The 23254-nt window shown below is 33.7% G+C and overlaps 3 protein-coding genes across 3 annotated transcripts; 1 reads left to right on the top strand and 2 right to left on the bottom strand.

Annotated features, from left to right (window-relative positions):
• Positions 1–11113: 11113 nt before the first annotated feature.
• On the top strand, positions 11114–13710 carry LOC107768668 (SKP1-like protein 1). The gene is made up of 2 exons (XM_016587810.2): positions 11114–11470; positions 13011–13710. Exons 1-2 carry the CDS (start codon positions 11206–11208, stop codon positions 13286–13288), a joined length of 543 nt encoding a protein of 180 aa, XP_016443296.1. The 5' UTR covers positions 11114–11205; the 3' UTR covers positions 13289–13710.
• Positions 13711–14596: 886 nt separating this feature from the next.
• LOC107768665 (heat shock factor protein HSF30-like) lies at positions 14597–15447 on the bottom strand. The gene is made up of 2 exons (XM_075224105.1): positions 15196–15447; positions 14597–15103 (listed from the first exon to the last, which is right to left on the bottom strand). The coding sequence occupies exons 1-2, from the start codon at positions 15445–15447 to the stop codon at positions 14597–14599; spliced, it is 759 nt and encodes a 252-aa protein (XP_075080206.1).
• Positions 15448–20447: 5000 nt separating this feature from the next.
• On the bottom strand, positions 20448–21199 carry LOC107768666 (SKP1-like protein 12). Its single transcript, XM_016587809.2, has one exon. It carries the CDS (start codon positions 21139–21141, stop codon positions 20635–20637), a length of 507 nt encoding a protein of 168 aa, XP_016443295.1. The 5' UTR covers positions 21142–21199; the 3' UTR covers positions 20448–20634.
• Between the last annotated feature and the right edge of the window lie 2055 nt (positions 21200–23254).

Below are 23254 nucleotides of genomic sequence, written 5' to 3'. Positions count from 1 at the left end.
GGAAAATCCCTAGAAGAGAAAAAAATATTTTTTTGATTTTTTTTCTTTTTTAAGAAGGAAATCTTAAGGCCAGACCAAAGAAAAATATTTTGAATTTTCACTTGATATCCTGAAGAAAAGACTTCGAAACGAGAAATGAAAAAGATAAAAAAAAACTGTTTTTGGATTTGAATTTTGATTACCTAAGGAAGAAACTCCGAAAATAAACCAAAGAAAGAGTATTGTTGTTTTGTTTTTCTTATATGTACAATGTCCTAAAGTTCTAATAAAAATAAAAGAATTTTTTTTCAAGTCATTTTTCATCAATTTTCCAAAGAAAAACCTCAACAGAAAATCTTTTTGGATATTTGGATTTAATATCTTAAAAGAAAACTTTTAAAGAGGTACTAAAGAAAATTCTTTTTTTTTTGAATTTTTGGTCTTAATATACTAAAGGAAATATAAAAGCAATTTTTATTTTGATATTAATTGACTAAAGGAAAAACAACCTCAAAAGAATTTTTTTTCATTTATAGAATTAGTATTCTAAAGAAAACTTATAATGAAAATATAAAAACGCAATTCTTTTTTTTTGACTTGTAACACATTTCCAAATACCAAATAAGGAATACAATAATAAAAGACTAGACAAACTTAACTAGACTATTACAAACTCTAACCTCACCTAAAAGACCGAATACTACTATACATGACTAGAAAGTAAAACATGAACAATTGAGTCAAAAATATGAAATGACTTCTCGAGCAACTTCTGAATGCAGTGATCCTGACTAGATGTCCTAGGGCTCCGTCATGCTCCAACTCCGATAAATAAATCCACACCTATATAAGAAAACTTGAACCAATACTATGTGAGACGATAACATTCTCTACTAGACACATGCAAGACATAATTGAGGCTACTTTTGAAAAAATGGCTTATTTGGCCAAAAGGTGGCTAAAAGTGCAAAATTTGGCTATGACCCCGCAAAGCCAAGAACCTAAGACTTACTAGGAAGACCGGACCCTATGTGGGTTGCCTACGTATCCCGCCCCGAGAGACGAGAATCAGGTTTGCGTAGTTCGGGCAAATTGGATACGGGCAAGAATTAAAAAAAATAATAACTAATTTTAGAGAAAACACATTTTTTGTCTTTTTTTTTTGAAAAATGATGAAACATGCAAAATCTTTTTGGATTTTCTTTTTCCTCTTTTTTTTGATTGATTTTCTGATTTTCGGAAAAGGATGAAAAAGTGCAATTTTTTTTTTTGAAATTTCAAGCTCTTTTTTTTTAACAACATAATTGGGCCAACTCGCTTTATCTTCACACTTCACTCTCTCTTTTTTGTTTTTTTCTCTTTTTTTTTCTTCATTCGCCCTCAATTATCATTGGTCCTCCAAATGACCCTTTTACCCTTGAAGAAATGCAACATGTAGCACATAGGATGCATCAAGATGGTCTATTATTTTGGGTACACGTGTCCTAGACGGACCCAACCCCTGTGTTGAGTCCCCTAAATCAAATGCACGTGATGCGACAACGTTCCTACTAGGGATCCGGCATGAGATCTTGTTTTTCTAGGTTTAAAAACTTGGGTTTATTTGTTCTAGACCTGGCTTACCCGAGCGGACAACTCGAGCCGAGGGGGGGCTGCGTACCAGTAACCAAAAGATCATCCGGCTTTGCAACTTGTCCGAACCTCGTTCTATTTGGGATATGACACTAACAGAAAGAAGTCACGACCAGCGTGGACTCCTCAAGAGAGAGAAGAGAGGGATTTCGTAGCAATTTATATATACATTTCAGATAATATCCAAGCGGTAAAAGCAATATTTAGCACATTAGGCCCAAACATGTAATAAAATCAGATAATAAATAAAGCCAAATATAACAATTCATCTAAGCTCGAATTCTTGAACCCTGAACCAGAGATTCTGGGTTCGACTCCCTAGCAGAGTCGCCAGAGTTGTCATACCTCCTTTTTCTACCTACACCCCCGGAAGGGTATAAAGGAGTTTTTTCAATTAAAAGACAATCGAAACGGAATTTATGATAAAGATTTAGAGTCGCCACTTGGGAGATTTATGGTGTCCCAAGTCACCGGTTGAATCCCGAATCGAGGAAAATATGACTCTGTTTAACAGTCCGCGAACCAGAAATCCGAGTAAGGAATTCTGTTAACCCGGGAGAAGGTGTTAGACATTCTCGAGTTCCGTGGTTCTAGCACGGTCGCTTAACTGCTATATTTAGCTTAATTATCTGATTTTAAACAATTATGAAACCTAAGTGCATTTTTTAACTTTTGAAAAACCGTTTTTACTTATTTAAAGAATTAATTCAAGGTCATTTAAAACATATCGCAAGCCACACCACATGAAATGCACCCGTGGTTCACGACACACTCTATTTAACCTTGTTGGAAATGAGAACCGGGTCACATGAAATGCACCCCCGAATTTTAACATGCTTATTTCATTATTATTATTATCCAAAATTATGGCAGGGTCACATGAAATGCACACCCGAGCCCCTTTAATCTAATTGACATAATTCAGCAATCCAATTTCTATACTGGAACAAAATCATGTTCAGCTATAACCAATTCGAGTAAACACGAGAGGATAACCGAGCGAACAAATTCAAAACCACAGAGATCAACTGCACAAATAATAGAATCATATCGCCGGGCAAACAATTAACATTAAGCTAGAGTAAAATGAACAATAGTCTCAAATTCCAAAAAAGATTTCACGTGAATGCGAGATATTAGGCTAAGGTATATGAACAAATCAATTCACACACATGCATAGCTTTAAATATTTCAGAAATAAACGAAATTCCAACTCAGTCAACATTTGCCAAATTGTCGATGGAAATACATACAAAGGAACACTTGAATTATGAACCCCACTCTAACCAAAACGGGATGAACAGTCGTCAGCGTTCTCAATCATAAGAGGTAAAAACACAAACAAAAACTTAAAAAAACAAAGTAAAAGACGGACCTTAAAATGATGTCCTCTCCGATTGTAGTAATAATATGTGAATAAGAGCTAAAGCTGGAACTTGGCCGGAAAACCTCGTCGGCACCCTTGAACCTAAATGACGCCACTACCACAACAATGGAGACACTGGAGCAACAGTCGACGCGACACACACGAAGAACTGCCAAAGAACTACCTCCGGCCAAACTCGACACAAGACGTCACAAAATCCAGGTCTTGAAAGATCTACACCCATCCAACATGGAAGTAAAACTCATGGGAACAATGGTGATGAAACAATGGGCTGTTTTCTATTCGTTCATCGTCGACGATGTGACTCCGACGATATAAAGGCAGTAGAGGGCAGAACGGTAGCAGTGTGTGTGTGTGTGCTCGCCGGTTTCAATGGTAGTCGCTAGCGGAAGGTCTGGCGATGGGCTGGTGCGGGGGTGGGCTGCTATGGCAGTGATGGAGCTCGGCGACAGCTTTTGGTGCTGGGTTATGAGTGGTTGGTTGTTGTTGAAGAAGATGAGAATGGGTGGGGGTCGTCGGAGAAGATGGAGTCGGGGGGTAGGGTCGTATGAGGGTGACGAAGTCAGGGGGTGGGTTGTCTAAAGAAAACGACGCGCAGGGGCGTGGCTTGAAGAAGATAGACGCGAGGGGGGTCGTGAAGAAGACAACGCAGGGGGGTGGGGTCGTTTGTGTATGGCTGTGCTACTTTTTCGTTTTTTTTCCAGCCTTTCGTTGTCAGCCTTCGTCGTTTTCAGCCCCTCCTTTGTTATCTCCCCTTTTCTGTTCTTTTTCGTTCAACTTTTATTTTCTTCTTGTTTTCAGCGTTTCGTTTTTCATGCGCAGCCTTTGTTTCAGACCCCCTTTCCCTCGTTAGGTGTTAGCTTCTTATATATACATAGGTCTAGGTTAGTTTTGTAGGGTTTTTAGGTTAAGGGGTATGGGCCTAGGAATTATGGGCTTGACAATTGTGGGCTATGTCCAAAATTAGGCCTAAAAATTGGTTGCTCGAGCCCAAGTTCTATCCTTTCGCTGCGAACGAGATTAAAAATACGGGCCCATTTATTAATTATTCCTGCTATTCGAATAATTACTAAAATAAAACTAACCATTAAAACAAATCTATTTTTGGTATTTTCAAATATCATATTAAAATAAAAATACGATATTATTATTGTATATATATTTTTTAAAGATTTTTTTAGATTAAAAATGACTACAAAACATTAATGAACCTATTTTTGTGATTTTTTGTTTTCTTGTAATAAAATAAAGTAAAAGAGTCAAAATTACTTAAAATATCTATATTATGCCTAAATTAAATATTTTACGCTAATATAAAAAAATCTTGGGGAGGGTCAAAAATCACATGTCTACACTTACCCGCCAGACCATTTGCTAAATAGTAACCTGACTTAACTTCATAGTTTTCAGATTTTGAGTGATGCCACAATAATCTATTATTAAGACCTATGATGGATATTGGAATAGACAAAATTGCATCTACATCTTCATGTTCAAAGGTTGTACTTATCTTATGAAGTTTCCAGGTATGCGTATCTTCATCAATTAATTCGGTAACCTTAAGATCTAAATTGTTTTGCATTTGAATACTTTGGAGTAAAATCATTATTTCTTGGAATCCAAGGATCAGTCCAAACATTATATTTTTTCCATCAGAAATCCTCCACCTTAATCCATTACCTAATAGATCTCTTTCCCACAAAATACTTCTCGAGATCCATGATCTAGTAGATGATATAGAAGCGTCAAAGAAAGTTGAGTGTGGAAAGTATTTACTTTTAAGTACTCTTTCTAACAACGAATCCGGGTACGACAATATACGTTAAGCTTGTTTAGCTAACAAAGCCATATTGAAAGCCTTTAAATCCCTAAATCCTAAGCCCCCTCTTGATTTAGAATCACATAATCTTTCCCATTTCTCAAAATGCATCTTCCTTTTATCCTCGGTTTGTCCTCACCAAAAGTTAGAAAAAAGAGATGTAATCTCCTTGCACAGACCATCAGAGAGTTGGGAGCAAGACAAGGCATAGGTAGGGATTTGTGCAAGTACATATTTAAGCATTACTTCTTTCCCTGCTGTACTTAAAAATTTACCCTTCCATCCTTTTATTTTTGTCTTGACTCTATACTTAATAAACTCTAACATCTTTTTCTTTGAGCGTTCCACGATAGCTGGTAATCCTAAATACATACCCATCTTATTTCTTTGTTGTTGTCCAAGTAAAGAACATATCTCTACTTTCTCCTCCTCCATTACAGTTCTACTAAAATAAATAGTTGATTTATCTAAATTAACCACTTGCACAGAACTTTGCTCATACTTTCTTAGAATCTTAGCTACATGGACTGCATTATGCGCATTAGCTAAACAAAATATAAAAGAGTCATCTGCGAAAAATAAGTGAGTTAAGCTCGGCCCATGTCTATTTAACTTTAGACCTTGAATTTCATTTTGAGTTTCAGAAATCTTCAATAAAGTAGAGAAACCTTCTACACATATTAAAAATAGATAAGGTGATAGCGGATCTCCTTGTCGTATTGATCTAGTCAGCCTAACTGATCCAACTAACCCATTTATGTTAAAACTATAGGTAGGGGTAGAAATACATTGAATATATAATCCATTCTACAAATTTGGCATGAAAACACATTTGCAAAAGCATTTTTTGGATATATATCCATTCAACTCTGTCATAAGCTTTTGACATATCCAATTTCGTCGCCATAAATTTTTCTCTACCTCTGCGTTTATTTTTTAGAAGATGCATAAATTCATGTGCTAAGATAACTATCGATTATTTATCTATGTCCAACGAAATCTGCTTGAGTCGGAGATATAACCTTAGTTAAATGATTTTTTATTCTCATAGCAAGATTTTTTGCAATTGTTTTATGAAGAGTAGAACATAAACTTATGGGTCTAAATTGCGATACCAAAGTAGGGCTTTTAACTTTAGGTACTACAGTGATTAAAGTATGGTTCCACGAAGGAATTAAGTATCCTGTAGTGAAGAAACTATTAATATCTTTATAAATCTCCTTTGAGATAATATTTCAATATCTTTGAAAAAATAAAGGAGTCATTTCATTCACACCTGGTGCTTTAAGAGGATGCATAGCGAACACCACATTCTTGACTTCCTTTTCACTAACATCTTTTATGAGTTCTCGATTTATAGAGTCACTAATCATTACATTGACATGATTTAGAATACTTTCGAAATTTGTCGGGTTAGATGTAGAGAATAGTGTATCATAATAAGCCTCAACTTCTTGAACTATTTCAGTTTGATCACTCACCTACCTCCTTTCAACAACAACAACAACAACAACAACAACAATCCAGTATAATCCCATAAATAGGGTCTGGGGAGGGTAATATATACGCAGACCTTACCTCTACCCCGAAGGGTAGAGAGATTGTTTCCACCTACCTCCTTTCAGATGTTTGAAAACCCCTAATTATATTTTTTTTCCACCTACCTCCTTTCAGATGTTTGAAAACCCCTAATTATATTTTTTCTTCTTCTTTGTAAGGTTGCCATGTGAAAATAGGACGTATTTTTATCGCCATCCAGCAACCGTAAGACTCTAGACTTTTGTTTCCAGAAAATCTCTTCTTCTTTATAAGCTTGACTTAATTCCCTTTTTAACAACCTAAGTTTATTCCAATCAAAATTATTAGCCTCACTTCTAAAGTCTGTAATCTGTTTCTTAATACTAATAATTCTCTCTCTAGCATTACCATTTCCTCCCCTTACCCTAGCCACTAAGGATCTACGACACTTCTTTATTTTAAAGTTAACTCGAGATTGCTCGAACCCAATATAGTCATCGGACCAAGCTTCAGATACAATATTCTGAACCTCTTCACGATCAGCCCACCTTTTATCAAAGTAAAAACGTCTTTTCTTCTTAATTTGTTCAGTATGTGAAGACAAAATTAACAAGGAATGATCACAAAAGTCAGTATCAAGATGAGTTAAATTAGCCTTTTCAAACTTTATTTTCCAATTAGGGGAGACTAAGACCCTATCTAACCTTTCCTGAATAATACCCCCATTTTTCCGATAGCACCACCAGGTCCAAGGTTTTCCTTTGTATCCCAAGTCAATTGCACCTAAGTTCCAAATAAAATCCTTGAAGTCTCTAAAGGTCCAATTATCTCTAGTTCTTCCTCCGTGTTTTTCTGAATCATCAAAAATATCATTAAATCACCAGCTAAGACCCAGAAAATGCCCCATTATGAAGATATTTTAATTAATTCTTGCATTTGAGATCGACGATTAATTCTATCCGTACATAGATACACAAAGATACACTAATATTTGCAATCAGATAAGACATCATGTATCAAAGTTTCAACAAAAAAAGAAGAAGTGTGATATTGACATACCTGGACGTTGTCATTCTAAAATAAGGCTAGTCCACCTGATAAACCCATTGGTTCCACGGTAATAGCATGTGCCATATCCAGTTGTCTCTGAATTCTCTGCACTGTTCTATCTCTATTTTTTGTTTCATTTAAGAAAATCATACTTGGGGAGTGGAGACGCATTGTCTCCTTCAAAAAGGGAACTGTTAAGAACCCCCCAGGCCTCTACAATTCCACACTAAAGCTTTCATTGCATGGAGGGAAGCCATTTTGGGCTGGCCTCCCACTCCACCACTTGTTTCTGTTTTTTAACTTCCGTTTCAGTATCAAAACTAGTTTGTTCTTTTCTTTTATCCCCCACAGTATGCATGTTTTCCTCTATCACAGCAACCTCAATAAGATAATTTTCATTCAAACCTACCAAATTGTTTCCCTTAACATCATCAGAACAACCCTTAATATTAGCCTTTTGTTTCCATTGTTTTCTCTTTATGTCCCATGTATTCTTATTAGTAATAGCACTAACAGTTAAAGAGTTTTGTTTTGAATTATCGAGTAGTTGAGAATTATTCACTATATGTAGTTGTAACTTAGGAGAGCTCAATAAAGGATCTGGACATACCTTGTCTATGCTATCTTGAAATTCCTTCATATTTTGGTTGCCTGCATCCTGCATTTGTAAGGCAACTTGCAATACGTTTTGTTGTAGCTCTATTGTGTCATTCAACATATTTTCATCCACTGGAATCTGCTTCTGCACATCTTTCTTCTCCAAGCCAATATTCAAACCTCGCATTGAGGTAGTTTTAATACCATCAGAAGTTCCAACCCCAGTGTTATTCCAAACTTCTGCACTCTCCTTCTCTCTAGATCCATAATTTGTTGCTTCCATGGGCTACATTTGGTCCCCATGAAGATCCTCTTTCTTATGTCAGACTGCATTTCAACCGAGGTGGTACCCTCTGCTAAATTTAGCAGACTTTTACTACTTCCTGCAACTCCTTTTCCTTCAACCAGTGTAAAGCTATGATTTTTCACCCTAGTATGCCCATCGTTATTAGTATTTACACCTTGACGACGCTGATTATCTGAAGCTAGTAAATGATTCTATGCTCGTAACCATGTCCCAAACTGGTCACTTTTGAGATTGCCTGATCTTATATCCTTCTCTCTTTGTACACAAGTTCTATAGTTGTGTCCTAGCATACCACAGTAGTAGCAAACATAAAGTAGGTTTTCGTATCTTATTTTAGCCCAGTTGTTTCCAAGCCTAACTTGATCAATTTTCCCCTAGGTAGTGGCCTGTTAATGTTCATCGTGACTTTAATCCTCATATATTGCTCCTCTTTGCTTCCACTTTCAGGGATTACAATATCAACGGTACCTCCCAAAGCCTGTCTTTTTTTGCGCCCAACATACTTTGACATCCAATGTAATGGGATATTCCAAACTTAAACCTATAGATTACAGATATTAAACACTTGGGAATTACTCTTCAAACCTGGTTCCCAAGGATGGACATTAAGAAGGTATTTGTCGTACAACCATGGTGTAACAAACCATACTTTATCCTTACTTTCCTTATCTTTAAAAATAAATTGAAAAAAGTTCCATCCGATTTCCTTTATCCGGAGTCCTACTGGGTGCCCCCAAACTAATGGCATAGTATCTTTGACTCCCCAAAAATTCACCCTTTTATCATAAATCACCTTGCCAAAAAGACTTACCTCACAATCCTTCATACTTGACTGAATATCTAGATATTCAATTGCCACAACATCCTTTTCTTCCTCAGTAAGAATAAATTTATTTAGGCGTTTAGTAATTTCATCAGCCATCTTTCCAATTGAAGGATTCCCGCTCTTATTGGAGTTGATTCAGCAGTATATTTAACCTGTTTGCACCAAAACATAGAGTTCTTCTAGAAATCAAATTGATTTAGGATTTAGTAGAAAATAGGAAATTTGTACAAATTGATACCCACAGAGGATGAAATCGTTAATTATTAGGTTTCCTATTGGCAAAGCTTTAGAAAGTGAGATTTGAGAAGTGGAAATTAAGTGATTAGCAACAATGATAGAGACCTCACAAGGAGGAAATAGCTCTCGTGGCAGAGAGAGAAAGCCCTCAGCCAAGACGAGGGAAAAGCGGTTTTAACCTCAATAAAATGGACCAACAGTATAATGCTTAACATGCATCCTTCATTTTTATTTACATTATAATAAATCAGAATTATTTGGAGTGCATTTGCATCTCTTCTACTCTTTTCTCATTTTCTTCAAAAATTAACTAATCCTTCTTTCTGAAATTAATTTCTCTCTAGTTAACTTTGACAGCCCAAATTATTATTATTATTATATGATATTAGACTGTCAAAGTTTTCTGTAACTTATTTGAAATTGACGTGTAATATTTGTTGTTATTCATGATTATCAAAATACTACTAGCTACGAGTTTGTGTTTCAAGAATCATAGGTATAATTACTCTAGTAATTGGTCGAGTTGACCAGAAAAATCAACTTTGGGGTTAAGTTGTACAAAATTATTCCCTCAATCTCAATTCATATGATATTTTTTTTTTCTTTTTAGTCAATCCCAAAAGAATGACATTTTTCTATATATAATAACAATTTAACTTTAAGTGCACTCAAAGAATAACACAACAACAACACACCCATTATAGTCCCACAAGTGAGGTCTGAGAAGAGTAACGTGCACACATACCTTACTCCTACCTGGCGAGGTAGAGAAACTATGATAGACCTTCGACTCAAGAAAAGATGAAAAGAGAAAAAAGGGAAGAAGACGAAGAAGAAAGAGGGAGAAGACAGAAAGAGGAGGGAGACAAAGGACGATAAGAAAAAAGAGAGAAAAAGACTGAGGATGACAACAACAACAACAAGTAAAAGAAAAAGTAACACCAAATAGTAACAATCAGGAAAATACGGTACACGAAGCGAACGGAACAATAGGCAAACACTAGAGGTCAAAGAATACGAAAAAATAAGAGCGCTACTAATACTACTAAAAAAGAATGGGGAACTCTCGACTACCTACTAGCCTTCTACCCCAATCCTCGACCTCCACACCCTTCTATCCTGGGTCATAACCTCAATGAGCTGAAGTAATGCCATGTCCTGTCTAATCACCTCTCTCCAATACTTCTTTAGCTACGTCTACCTCTTCTCAGACCTGCCATGACCAACCTCTCACATCTCATGACAAGAACATCTGTACTCCTCCTTTTTACTTACCCAAACCGTCTCAGTCTCAACTCATCTTGTCCTCTACTTAATGAATTACACGTTGAGCTAAAAAGGAATTCACCTATAATACAGAGTGTAACGTCTAAAAATATTATTTACGAGAGCTATCCTCTAAAATAGAGATAAGGATAAAAGTTTCAATCGCTCATTTACTATTATTGTACTCACATAATTATTCCTACTCTATAAAGAGTGGGAGTTTAAATAAGTAGCACTTATCTAAAGTGAAATCCTCCTCTCTCTAATGACAAAATTAAAAAAGAAAAAGAAAAACACAAAAACAAAATTAAGGTCTTTGTCCCTTAATTCACGATCTATCTTGTCCGTAAAAGAACTAGAAAAAAGGACACCCTTTTTCCAAAACCAAATATGAATTGGTCTTTCGGAATTCGTTACGTTCTTTTTGTCAATTTCTAATCAACATGATCCATTACTGACGGGACTTTGTAACCTACATATATACCAATAATAAATCCCAAAATTCCCATAACACTTCACTGCATTTCATTCATATTTATATCTTCTTCTTTTTTGTCTGAAAAATATAGAAAAACTTTAATTTAATTATGGCAACCGAAGGCAAGAAAATGGTGACATTAAAATCAAATGATGATAAGGAATTTGAAGTTGAAGAAGCTGCAGTTATTCAATCCGAAATGATCAAGAACATGATCGAAGATGGATGCGCTACTAGTGTTATTCCACTTCCAAATATAGATAGCATTACCCTAAGCAAGGTCATTGAGTATCTCAACAAGCACATTACTAGGGACGAAGACGAGGACGAGGACGATGACAAGGACAAGGACAAGGGAAAGGTGGCGAAAGCAGGTGAGTAGAGTTGGTAAATGAGCGAGTTGAGTCAAATTTGGAGAGGTCTAATTTAAGAAATGAATTATAATCCAACCCGTCCAAAATTTGCTTGGGTCAAAATGGAACACATACAACAACAACAACAACAACGACCCAGTATAATTCCACAAGTGGGGTCTGGGGAGGGTAATATGTACGCAGACCTTACCCCTACCCCGAAGGGTAGAGAGGCTGTTTCCAGGAGACCCTCGGCTCAAAAAAACAATAGGAGATGATATATTAGTACCATAAAAATGCGTAATGAAAATAACAACAATATATAAGAGATATGAAATATGAAATACAGGATACGAAATACAGGATACAAAATGGAACACATAATTGGTCTTAATTTAAGATGCCCAGCATGACTCGATTTTTTTTTTAACCTTTTAGGTTCTTGATATAATTCTTTCAAATTAACATAATTCTTAGTCCCCAAATTGACATAAATATCAATTTTTTCCAAATTGATATAATTTGTAATCTCAAAATTTGATCCTTAATGTTTGGGGTTGGTTGGATTTTGACCCGTCCGGTTATATTATTTTGGCCCATTTGACTTGATGAAATTCAAAAATAGCCAGATTTACAATTGATAATTGGAAAATAGTGACAGTTTCAAAAGTAATCAAAATTTAGTCACTTTTCATGTAAAGATAAATCTAAACGAAAATACTGTTCAAAATCCGGAAAATATTCCAGCATATTATACTGGAATTCGAACTTTTTACATGTGAACTTCCAGCATAATATACTTGAGTTCCAGCACAATATACTGGAATATACTGGAAGTTCTTACACTGGTGCTCCAATCTCCAGTATATTATGCTGGAACTTTTCTTGTGCCAGAGATCCAGCATAATATGCTGGAAGTTCATACACATGTGCTCCAATCTCCAGTATATTATGCTAGAACTCTCCGTGTGCTAGAGTTCCAGCATAATATGCTGGAAGTTCATACATATGTGCACTAATCTCCAGTATATTACGTTGGAACTTTCCGTGTTGCAGCAAAATAGTGACTATTTTTCAATGACTTTGCAAACGCTGACTAATTTTTATTACGAATCCGAATACTAACTAGCCCGTGCTATTTTCACGATATTTTGATTGTCATTTCGAGTTCAACCTATTAGGTTAAATCAATAAATGAGTCATAACCAACCCCGTTTAATAGTTCACTAGTGGCGGAAGCCAATGTCCAATGTATTGGCGGACTCATTCTAACTGAAACAAGAGGTGAGTCTTTATCAACGTCCAAATATTCTATTTTAGGAAACCCAGAAAAGGTGTGCCCCTAATGCAAAAGGTTATTTTACTAAGTAAGATAAAGACAAGAAGCAAGATCGTAGCAGCTGCGAAAGTCATTGCTTCTTAGCGCATCTATTTTCTTGCTCGTTAACGCTTAGACTAATAAAATAGAAAGGGTCTTTCTCGCTTGTTTAGTAAAGTCTTATTTTTTGTTTAAGCTCGGACAAAGTTACAAATAAATGAGATGATATTGCTACCTCTACAGGTGAGGAAGAAGATCTCAAGGAATTCGACGAGAAATTCGTAAACATGGGATGGGAAGAGCTTTTCGACGTAATAATGGCAGCAAATTATTTGAACATTCACGAGTTGATGGAATTATGTTGTCAATCTGCAGCTGATAGATTGAAGAACAAGAGTGTTAGAGCAGTTCGTGAGATGTTAAAGATTACTAATGATCTTACTGAAGAAGAAGAGAAAGAGATTATTAATGATGCTCCTTGGGCATTTGAAGGTCCTGAAATTGATGATACTGTTAATTAGATTATTATAGTAATATCAATTTAATTAATAAACAATAGGCAAAGGGATTTTGTTTTTGGTAGTGTGGGGATTAAGGAAATAATAATCTCTACATTAGGGTCTATGGTTATTTTAGGTCTAATGTTATGTTGGTTCTTTAGTTTTTTTTGGTTATTGCTCGGCATGTTTGAAGGGGAACCGTGGAGCAACGGTAAAGTTGTTTTTACGTGATCTATGGGCTCGAGCCGTAGAAACAGTTATTAATACTTGTATTAGGGTAGGCTGTTTACATCACACCCGTGGGATGCATCCTTTCCCCGGTCCCAACGTGAACGAGAGATGCTTTGTACACTGAGCTATCCTTTTAACTTTACATGTTATTCATGGTGTTTTAATGTATTTGCACTTTTGAATAATTGACTTATTTTGTTTCTTTGGCTCTATTTAGTTTTGTGTTTGTGATTTTTCTTTTAATAGCCTCTTTAACATGCAAAATATATTGAGGATTATATGTATCGTTTAATACAGTTTATGGTTATGCCCTGTTACTTAAATAGATCATGAAAATTTTCATTTCTTGATTATTCAATTATCAAAGGAGTAAAAAAGAAGAATCGCTATCGAGGAAAAAACTGTTTTTTTTTTTTTTTTTTTGCTGCTTTTTGATAGTTAGAAAATATCATGACATGAGCTAAAAATTCAATTGCAGTGCTTACAACAGGCTAGTGTGTATGCAGACCTTGCCAAACTTTAAAGATAAAGAACTATTTCCTACAAACCCTCGGCTCAAGGAAAGATGAAAAGAAAGCATTAGCAACAAGCAATATATTTAGCATGTTACCCTTGTGCTTTCAAAAGATAATCTTTTTTGTTACGGAAAAGAGCCAAAAATGCCTCCTAAAAATGGCTCACAAATACCCTCCGTTAATTTTAGGGGTATAGTTGAACCCAAAATAATGTTAGGATAATTTTAGACCAAAAGGTTAACAGAGGGTATTTGTGAGCCATTTTTAGTACGTTTGGAATAATTTTTGGCCCTTTTCCATTTTTGTTATCAAACACAACCAGAAAGATGAATCAAAACCTGTTGCTACAGATTGGAAAAGAACTACAAATTTTGAAATATTTTACTTTAACACAAACACACACACATTTTATAGAGTTGATCATATATAAAAGTGCAGTAATTATGTACATCAAACTATAGCAAGTTTAACTAAATCCTAAACTAATCAACGAAAGGAAAAAAAAAAAAAAACTTCAAACATAATAGTTAAACATAATCATACTGTAAAAAAAACAATTACCAACACAAGAGAACAATAGAAATCATCCCCTTTTCTTCTCAATCTCAATCTCCTGCTTCTTCTGCATGATTTCATGTACTTGTTTAATAGCTACCAAATCATCCATCTTTTTCTCCACTACATTTTTGCAAATTTCTGCTATATCCTCTACTTTACGTTTCTTTGTTTGCTCATCATTCTTCATGGCCTGCTGCATTGCAACTTGCTTAATTCCTTTTGCCAATAAACAGAGAAGTTTCCTAAATTTAGCATCAGATTTTTCTAAGTATTCCCTCAACGACGCGATTCTATTAGCCAAATCGTCTTGTTTCTCCTTCATCTTCTCGATTTCTGACATCAATGTAACGTTGAAATCTCTCTGACTCCTCAACTCTGTCACTACCCCATTGTAATAATTTTCTTGATAACAATGTTCTTGAATTTTCTGATTTTGATTTCGTCGCTTTATGTTAGATAACAAGTGTTTTTTCCCTGGTCGAAACCAATAATGTTCATATTCCCATTTCTGCAATCCAATCTTCTTGAACCCCTGTTGATCATAATATACAATAAACATTTAAAATAAGATTCACTGTTATATTGAAAAATGTAACAAAATAAACATGGTAATTTATAACTTACATAGTTATTGAGTTGGTAAATAAAGCTAGACAGATTTTCATGCTTGAAATATTGAGGTAGAAGTTGGGAGCATAGTCTGATATGATCCCAAATAATAAAGCTAGTACTAGTTAAACTCCAGCTAATAATAGAATTCGTATTCGGATCGTCCACCATTTCATATGTCTTCGTCAAGAAAGGAGGTATACGAGGTTTGTGCAATACTATTGCAACATCAGAACCAGAAAATTGACTGATATTGTTCGTCGCCATGTTAATTTCTTGTGTTAAGAGAAAAAGGAGAAGTTTTTTTCTGAAAATTTTGCAGATATGTGCTATTTGTTCTTTGTATTTAGTAGCTTTTCTTTTTATTGTTTAGCCACTAATTTATATTTGAGTCTTTAGATTTAGAATAAGTGATTATATGATATAGTACGTTCCCTTTGATAAATAGTACTATTTGATTCTCCTTGTATTGTACTTAGTAACATGCAAATTGAAACTTTTCCTTCTTGTACTATACTATTCTATACACAGTATCCTTTTTGCTATGTCTATAGAACATTGTGAAAATTAATCATATATTTGAAAAAAATTGAGCGCAAAAAGAGCAAAGGCTAGAGTTAAATGATAAATTTCAAAAAAAAGGGTGTTACTCCAATTTGGAAGTTGATGAGGGAAAACAGAACAAGAGATATACTTTTTCATATGATCTTTGTGTAGAAAAAATACAACAACAATTAAACTTAACAAGTTGGGGTCCTTATTGATTCATTTCAAGCCAATATGAGTATTTTATAAGAATAGAAATAAAAAGTACTAAAAATTCTTTAAATTTTCTACTAACGTATAAATCTCTGAAAGGCCAAACAATTCCTAGAAAAGCATGTGACATAAAGTAAAAGTGCTAATATGAGTAAAACATAATCTTCACTAATATGTATCATTTATATAGATTTTTTTCCGGATCCCAATAAACTGTAGCTCTTTTGAAATGACTTCCTTCCAAATTATGTTATGTTTACTTCATCGTCTTTTAACACCTTCATAGATGTGAAAATAATACTTTTTAATTTTTTGTTTTTAATTATGCACCGTATTAAGTATTAGCTACCATAATTAATGGTGAATTGAGTCTATGAACCTTCGTATGTGTAGTTGCATTACATAAACCTCTCTAAGTAAAGAATATACACTTCATTCTTGGTTTTTGTTAAGCATTTCATTCCCTTGTTTTCCCCAAAATACAAAGGTCAAAACATACGCCAATTAACATTTAGCATTATTGTTGGGAAAATCATATAATGTTTTTTTGTAATTCAATTCCCTACCTTAAGTGTATTCATAATGTTGCAGAATATTAGTACATAAAATTTTAACTTCCCTTTTGCTACCAGTAGAAACCAATGGGATGTTGAAAATAAAAAGGATGCATTTCATTTAACTTCCCTATTATTTCCTGTTCAAATCGCGTCAACTTGAAAAACAGATAGAAAGAAATTACATAAATAAAGCAACAAACAAATTTTTAAGGTTGCACGGTGTAATTATAAGGTTTCTTTTTAGTTTCTTTTTATTTTTATTTTTATTTTTATTTTAGTTTATTTTCTTTATAACTTTTTATTTCTATTATTTTTAATTTTTTTAATTTTATTTTTACTTTTTAATTTCTTTTGAAATTTTAAAATATATTTTTCTTTGTACGTTATTTATTTTTTATTTTTCTATCTTTATTTCTTGTGATTTCATGTAGTTGCTTATATTTTATTATTCAATTTTTTTTAAACTACACCTCCTAATATTAGAAATAATGAGTCATTAACAAACTTGACATATAACGAGTGATGCAATTAAAGTAAAATTTCGTTGCTAAATGTGGTTATAAACTTATCATGTTTCCTAATCTTAAGTTGCAATGAAATTTACTATTATTATGTTGGAATTTGACATATGTTAAACGATTTTTTTTTTTGAATTTTAAAAATGTGTTTATTCATGGTTCCATTTTACTTATTTTAGTAGCACTAGCTCACATTGCATGTTGTTCATTTTTAGTTAGAATTGATAGATTAGTTTTGTCAAACATTTGAATAATGTTATGACATTACATTTATAAATATTAATTTATTTTATCAAACATGAATTCCATGATGTTCTTACAAAACGTATATTTTTAATTTTTGTAAGTATCTAAACTAAATTTTTTAATTTTATGTTTACTTCTTAATTTTTTTTGAAATTTTATTTTAAGCATATGATTACTAATTAATGTATATTCACGAAAAAATATACATCTTAAATACCAAATATAATATCATTTATACTTATATAAATTTATAGGCATATATTTATTATATTAGCTTTTAAGTTTTGATAATTGCTTAATTTAAAATTTAATCTAACTGTGTAATTATACTTGTGCAATCAAACAGTAAACTTGTAATTATACTATGACAAACAAACTGGTCGTCGTAATTACATAATTGTATAATTACTAAGCTGTGTAATTACTACCCTAGTAATTACACCAATTCCAATTACCGGGTGATTTTCCAAACAGACACAAGTAAAACCTAATTAGTTGAGTGGTCCATTTCGTTTCCTTGATGCGCCCCACTTATGTTCATCTCTAACCTTTTCCTCTTCCTCTTTGGTGTAACGAGCCTGGAAGACGTGGTATATCACAAAGATGCTAGCTGCTGAATAGATTTTGGGCTTTATTTGTAAAGTTTTTATTCCGGTAAAAATGGAACGGTATAACCAGTTTTCGGACTGGTCATTCAGAAATAGCCAGCGTTTACGAAGTCAATAAAAAATAGTCAGTATTTTGCTGCAACAGAGACCGGTCCAGCATAGTATACTGGAGTTCGGTGCACCTGTGTATGAACTCCAGCATATTATGCTGGACCGGTATACTTTGCTGACTCCAGTATAATATACTGGAGACTGGAGCACCGGTGCTCCAAACTCCAGTATATTATACTGGACAATTATACTTGCTGGAACTCTAGTATATTATGCTGGAGTTCCAGCATACTTATCCTGGAACTCCAGTATAATATGCTGGAGTTCAAGCATACTTATGCTGGAACTCCAGTATAATATATTGGCGTATTTTTCGGGTTTTGAACAGTATTTTCGTTCAGATTTATCTTTATATGAAAAGTGGCTAAATTTCGATTACTTTTGAAACTGGACTATTTTTGAACGACTAGTTGTAAATCTGGCTATTTTTGAATTTCTCCCTCTATTCCGGGGTAATCAAAGCCCAAAGATATATGAATTGAACAGAAAAATTCATCGTTAATCCTATTTAGCTACGAATTAGCGAAAAATTATCAAGAAATTATGTTAACTAATTTTACTTTTTTGTAAGGGTAAAAATCATTTACATCCCACAACTTTACTTTAAAAATCAAACTCCCTCCTCTATTTTTAACAATTATCATTCACTCCCTTTTACCTATACAATGTCTATTTTGCCCTTGTTATATTCAATTCCCTCTTATATATAATACTCTTTTTTTTATGTGCTATTGTTTTTAACATTTTACCTATAATTTAAATTATGTTATACTTAATCATAAATTGTAATCTAAATTTATTAAAATTATAAATAGAATAGCCGTTTTATAAATTTATTACAAAATTTACAAAAATTTTATGATTCTTATTTTAATATAGCATGCATTAAGTATATATTAGTTGCATTTTATCAGTGGTAAATAGATAATCTTTTTGGAGTTTTTTTTTTATAGAATGTGCCTTTTCCTTAATAATTATAAAAATTGTATATTACCTACATTGAATGTATTTTTTAAGGTTCTCATCATTTTATTCTCAATTATATAAATAGATTTTTAATTTGATAGTTATTAATAAAATTATTGATAAGAGCAAATTATTTATTCTACTCATCCTTTTTATTATTCAACATCATCAAATTATATGCTTGATCACCAATTTTTAGTTTTTAAATAAAATTTCATTATTACATAGGTAAGTTCATAACACAGATATTAGAAAAGAAAAGAATATCATGATTTTTAAAAAGTAAAAAATACAAAACGAAACGAGATAAATATTGATAATGTAGCGGTTAAAATAGGTATTTTAAACAGTCAACTACAAAATGAGGGTGAGAATGATAATTGTTCAAAGTAGAGGGGGAGTTTGATTTTTAAAGCAAATTTCGGGGGTGTAAATGATTTTTAGCCTTTTTTTGTAGTGGGGGAAGATATTTAGAGGTGGAAAATGTTATGAGTAGTGGTGGCAAAAGGGATAAAAAAATAGTTATTCATCCAAATTATTCATTAAAAAATGGGTTGAATACTTAACTTTTTAAAAATGGGTCAATTATGGATAAGATTCATATCATGCTTGAAAAATGGATAACCAATGAGTTTAACTTTTACATTCGCAAAGACTTAAATTGGAGGTTCCTCGAATTTGGGATACTAGAAATTCTCCCAAAAGTGATCAGATTCAAGAAGCTATGGATACTATGGATATCCATATCCATTTTTTATCCGTATTAAATATGGGTCGGTTGGATAATTTATCCGTTTTTACATTATCCGTTTTTGACCCGCCCATATGACACGACACGACCCGCCCGTTTATCACCCCTAATTATGAGAACCAGAATCTCTAAACATAAGGAATTCCGGAAGATTAGAAAAAGAGATGGCCATGGAGGAGAGAAGTAAAGATTTGAATTCTAGAAGAAATACTGATTACCATAAACTCAACGCTACGGGAGACAGACCAGACCCATGACAATAAAATGAGCTCGAGATTTGAGTGTCGCTCAAGTTAATTAATATATTTTCAACTTAATTCTCTTTAAAATAGATCATTATTTAATTTAATGGTAACTAGTTAACTAAAGGAAAAACATTAGTCAATAACTACAAGAGATAATTATTCCCTCTCGTCTCGTCTCAAATTATCTGTTAATGATCTCTAAATATTTTCTTAATAGCAAAGTTCGACTACTTCTAAGTAATTATGCTTAGGGAAAAAAAAGAAAGACACAATGGATTCGATTTTTTACAATTTGAAGGATTTTGAACGTCAAATCTCTATGATTTTCATTCCTAATAACATCTCGTCTCTTAACAGTACTTTTCTGAGTATATTTCAATGCAATAATTTCAAAAGTGAGTCTCGGGAAGAATAGTGTATACACAATTTCGATAGACCCAAAAGCAACAAACAAAGTTTAAAAAATTATTCAATTCCATTTGAAAAAGATCAACACAAAACCCAACTCATGCATGAATTTAAACAGCATCAAAACAAGAATTTCCAAGAATCCATAATTGCTAAATTCTGTAAATACTAAAAACTCAAAACCCTGAACTACTTAAAACTAAAGTAAAACCCATAAACAATCAACGAACCTTCCAAAAACCTAATTAAAACCCCTTAATTAAAGCTAAAAACATAAACAAAACCCTAATTAGTAGAATCGTCAATTTCTTCTCCTTCATGTGCCCAAGCATGTTCCTTCTTAACCTCTTCCAATTCCGCTTCAGTATAATCAGTTGTGATATTAAATATCTTCCTAACAGCCATATACGACTTATCCTTAATCCTATCAGCAATTGCCTGACATAACAAATCCATTAAACCCTTAATATCAAGGTAATTAGCAGCTAATACAAGTTCAAACAGATCGTTGTAACTCTTCTCCTTCACGAAATCCTTATCGAATTTTTTGATTTCCTCTTCGTTAGACTTCATCTTCTCATCGGCGTGCGTCTTTAGGTACTCTGTAATTTTGATTAGGGTTTTGGTATCGACGTTTGGGAGTGGAATGACGGTGTAATCGTCTTCCACCATGTTTTTTACGGTTATGGATTGAACGGCGGCGTTTTCTTCTAACTGAAATTCGTCGCCGTCGGAGGATTTTAAGACTATCTTCTTCTGCTCAGATGTTGCTGAGGAGGAGGAGGCGGCCATTGATTTATTGATGATTTTAGGAGAAATAAGGGAGAGGAAGGAAAACCCTAGAGAAAAGTCGAAAGGGATTATTATGTGTAGAGAAGGGGAAGATGTTGCTATTTATAGGTAACGATTGATATTGTTTTACGTATTATATTTCCGTGTCCTTTTTAATTTATGAAAAATATCCTAATCCTAAAAAGAAAAGGAAAACTTTTTTTTTTCCTTCACACTTCTAGAAACTACTGACGTTGGAGAAAACAATGTTTAAAGAAAATATAATGGATAATTATTTATCCCGTGATTAATAATGTAGAGAATGTTGTACATAAATTATTCATATTAAGCGCATTTTCTCTATTTAATTAAAGAGTAATAGGTAATTCCCATATCACAAATCTTTCACAACTTAATATAAGTATTATTTAGTACTGGCAATCAGAAGCTACATAATATTTTGCATAATTTGTTTTTCTTATACGACCAATAATTTCACAGGAAATTGGAGGAAGTTCCTTCAAACTCATTAAGTGGCACATTCACTTTAGTTTACGATTTTATATATGAATTGAATCCTTTTTTTTTTTTTTTGACGAACTGGAAAATTTATTCATTAGATACTAAGTAACAATAGTCATTTGATCCATTGGATCATTTACGTACTGACGATAGGCCATGCATGGCATTGAGGTTACCAAGTTTGCCTAATTATCTACAAACATTAATAGACACAAACTTAACATAATAAACATCATCAGCTTTGTTCGCCAGCATCCTGGTCGTGATACAAGGTGGCGGAATAACTAGACGACTAAGTTTATTAATATTTGGATGCCTTGTGTTAGTGGCAGATGTAGGATTTTTGCTAAGGCGTTCAAAAAAAGAAAAAGTTAAAAAATTAATAGAGACTGTGGCCAGTGAGAATTGAACCATTGACTTTACAAAGTTTTTAACCCCTTGACCACTGAGCTATGCTTTTGGACTGTGTTAATAAAGGGATTAAAAATATAAAATATAAAGGCACAAATCGAATTTTGCCTTATATGTACAGTGTAATTTGCGAAGGGGTTTGGGTAAATCCCCTTCCGCCCCCTAAATCCGCCCCTGTTAGCTTGTTGCCTCCTTAGTGATCGAGGCCAACCTTGCACTACTATTGAGTAGCGAGAGAGGTCGAAGCAGCTTTTATCCGATTTAGGATCGGGATCGATTTCCACAGGGAGCTAGAAGTTGGAGTCGGGTGTCTATCTAAAGCGGAGTTGTGTATGTGTTTCAAATTGCACTTATAAACATTTTGGGTTTTGATTTACTTCTAATTTTATAAACCTACAATGTTCAATAAAACTAAAATAAGCTAAGGTTAAACTATTACGAGTTGTTCAAATGGGTAAAAGGCACTAAGGTAATGACTTTCGCCTAGGTGGTCAATTGATGGGTACTTGAGTCTAAGACATGATTGTCATATTTGAGGATTATGATATAACCATTGCACGATTCTACTCACTATACACCTCTAGGTAGTTTGAGTGATTTTGCCCGGATTGACTTTCTCAAGACCAATTGAGTATGCAAATTTGCACAAGCAATCAAGGTTAAAGTCGGGTTTTACTATTTCTAGATTTAACCCTTTAATTGAGGCTATCAATCTCTTGAGTACGCCCCAATTCCTTGTTGGACCAATTTCAGAGACTTAGACTCTCTTTCTCAAGAAGAGCCAAAGTCAACTAAACACAAACTAGTGTTTGCAACCACTAATTCAGCAATGAAATTAGTCCAAACATCAAACACCCATAGACAATCAAGCATCAAAACACAAGACCCATCAATTACCCACACTAAGGTTGAGCCACAACCCTAGCTTATATGTCTAGCTACTCATAATTAGAGAAGAAAACAAAGAAATAGATGAAGAAAAACTCATATTAATTAATTGCTAAAATAAACTAGAAGATTCAATGTTTAAATGAAGCTAAAATTGCCTAAAATAGCTAAAAGAACAGAAGTCACGAGCGCAACTCATTACAAAAACTATCAGATGACCTAAAAATGGGAAAAAGCTATTTGTACTAAGCTGAAAAATCTGGACAAAATACCCCTGTGGGGCTAGTGCGGACCGCACAAAATCACGTGCGGC

This window comes from Nicotiana tabacum, chromosome 11 (genome assembly GCF_000715075.1).
Source record: "Nicotiana tabacum cultivar K326 chromosome 11, ASM71507v2, whole genome shotgun sequence".
In the NCBI taxonomy this organism is placed as follows: Eukaryota; Viridiplantae; Streptophyta; class Magnoliopsida; order Solanales; family Solanaceae; genus Nicotiana; species Nicotiana tabacum.
Note: the sequence above shows the minus strand (reverse complement) of the source record. Positions and strands in the feature narration are given on the sequence as shown.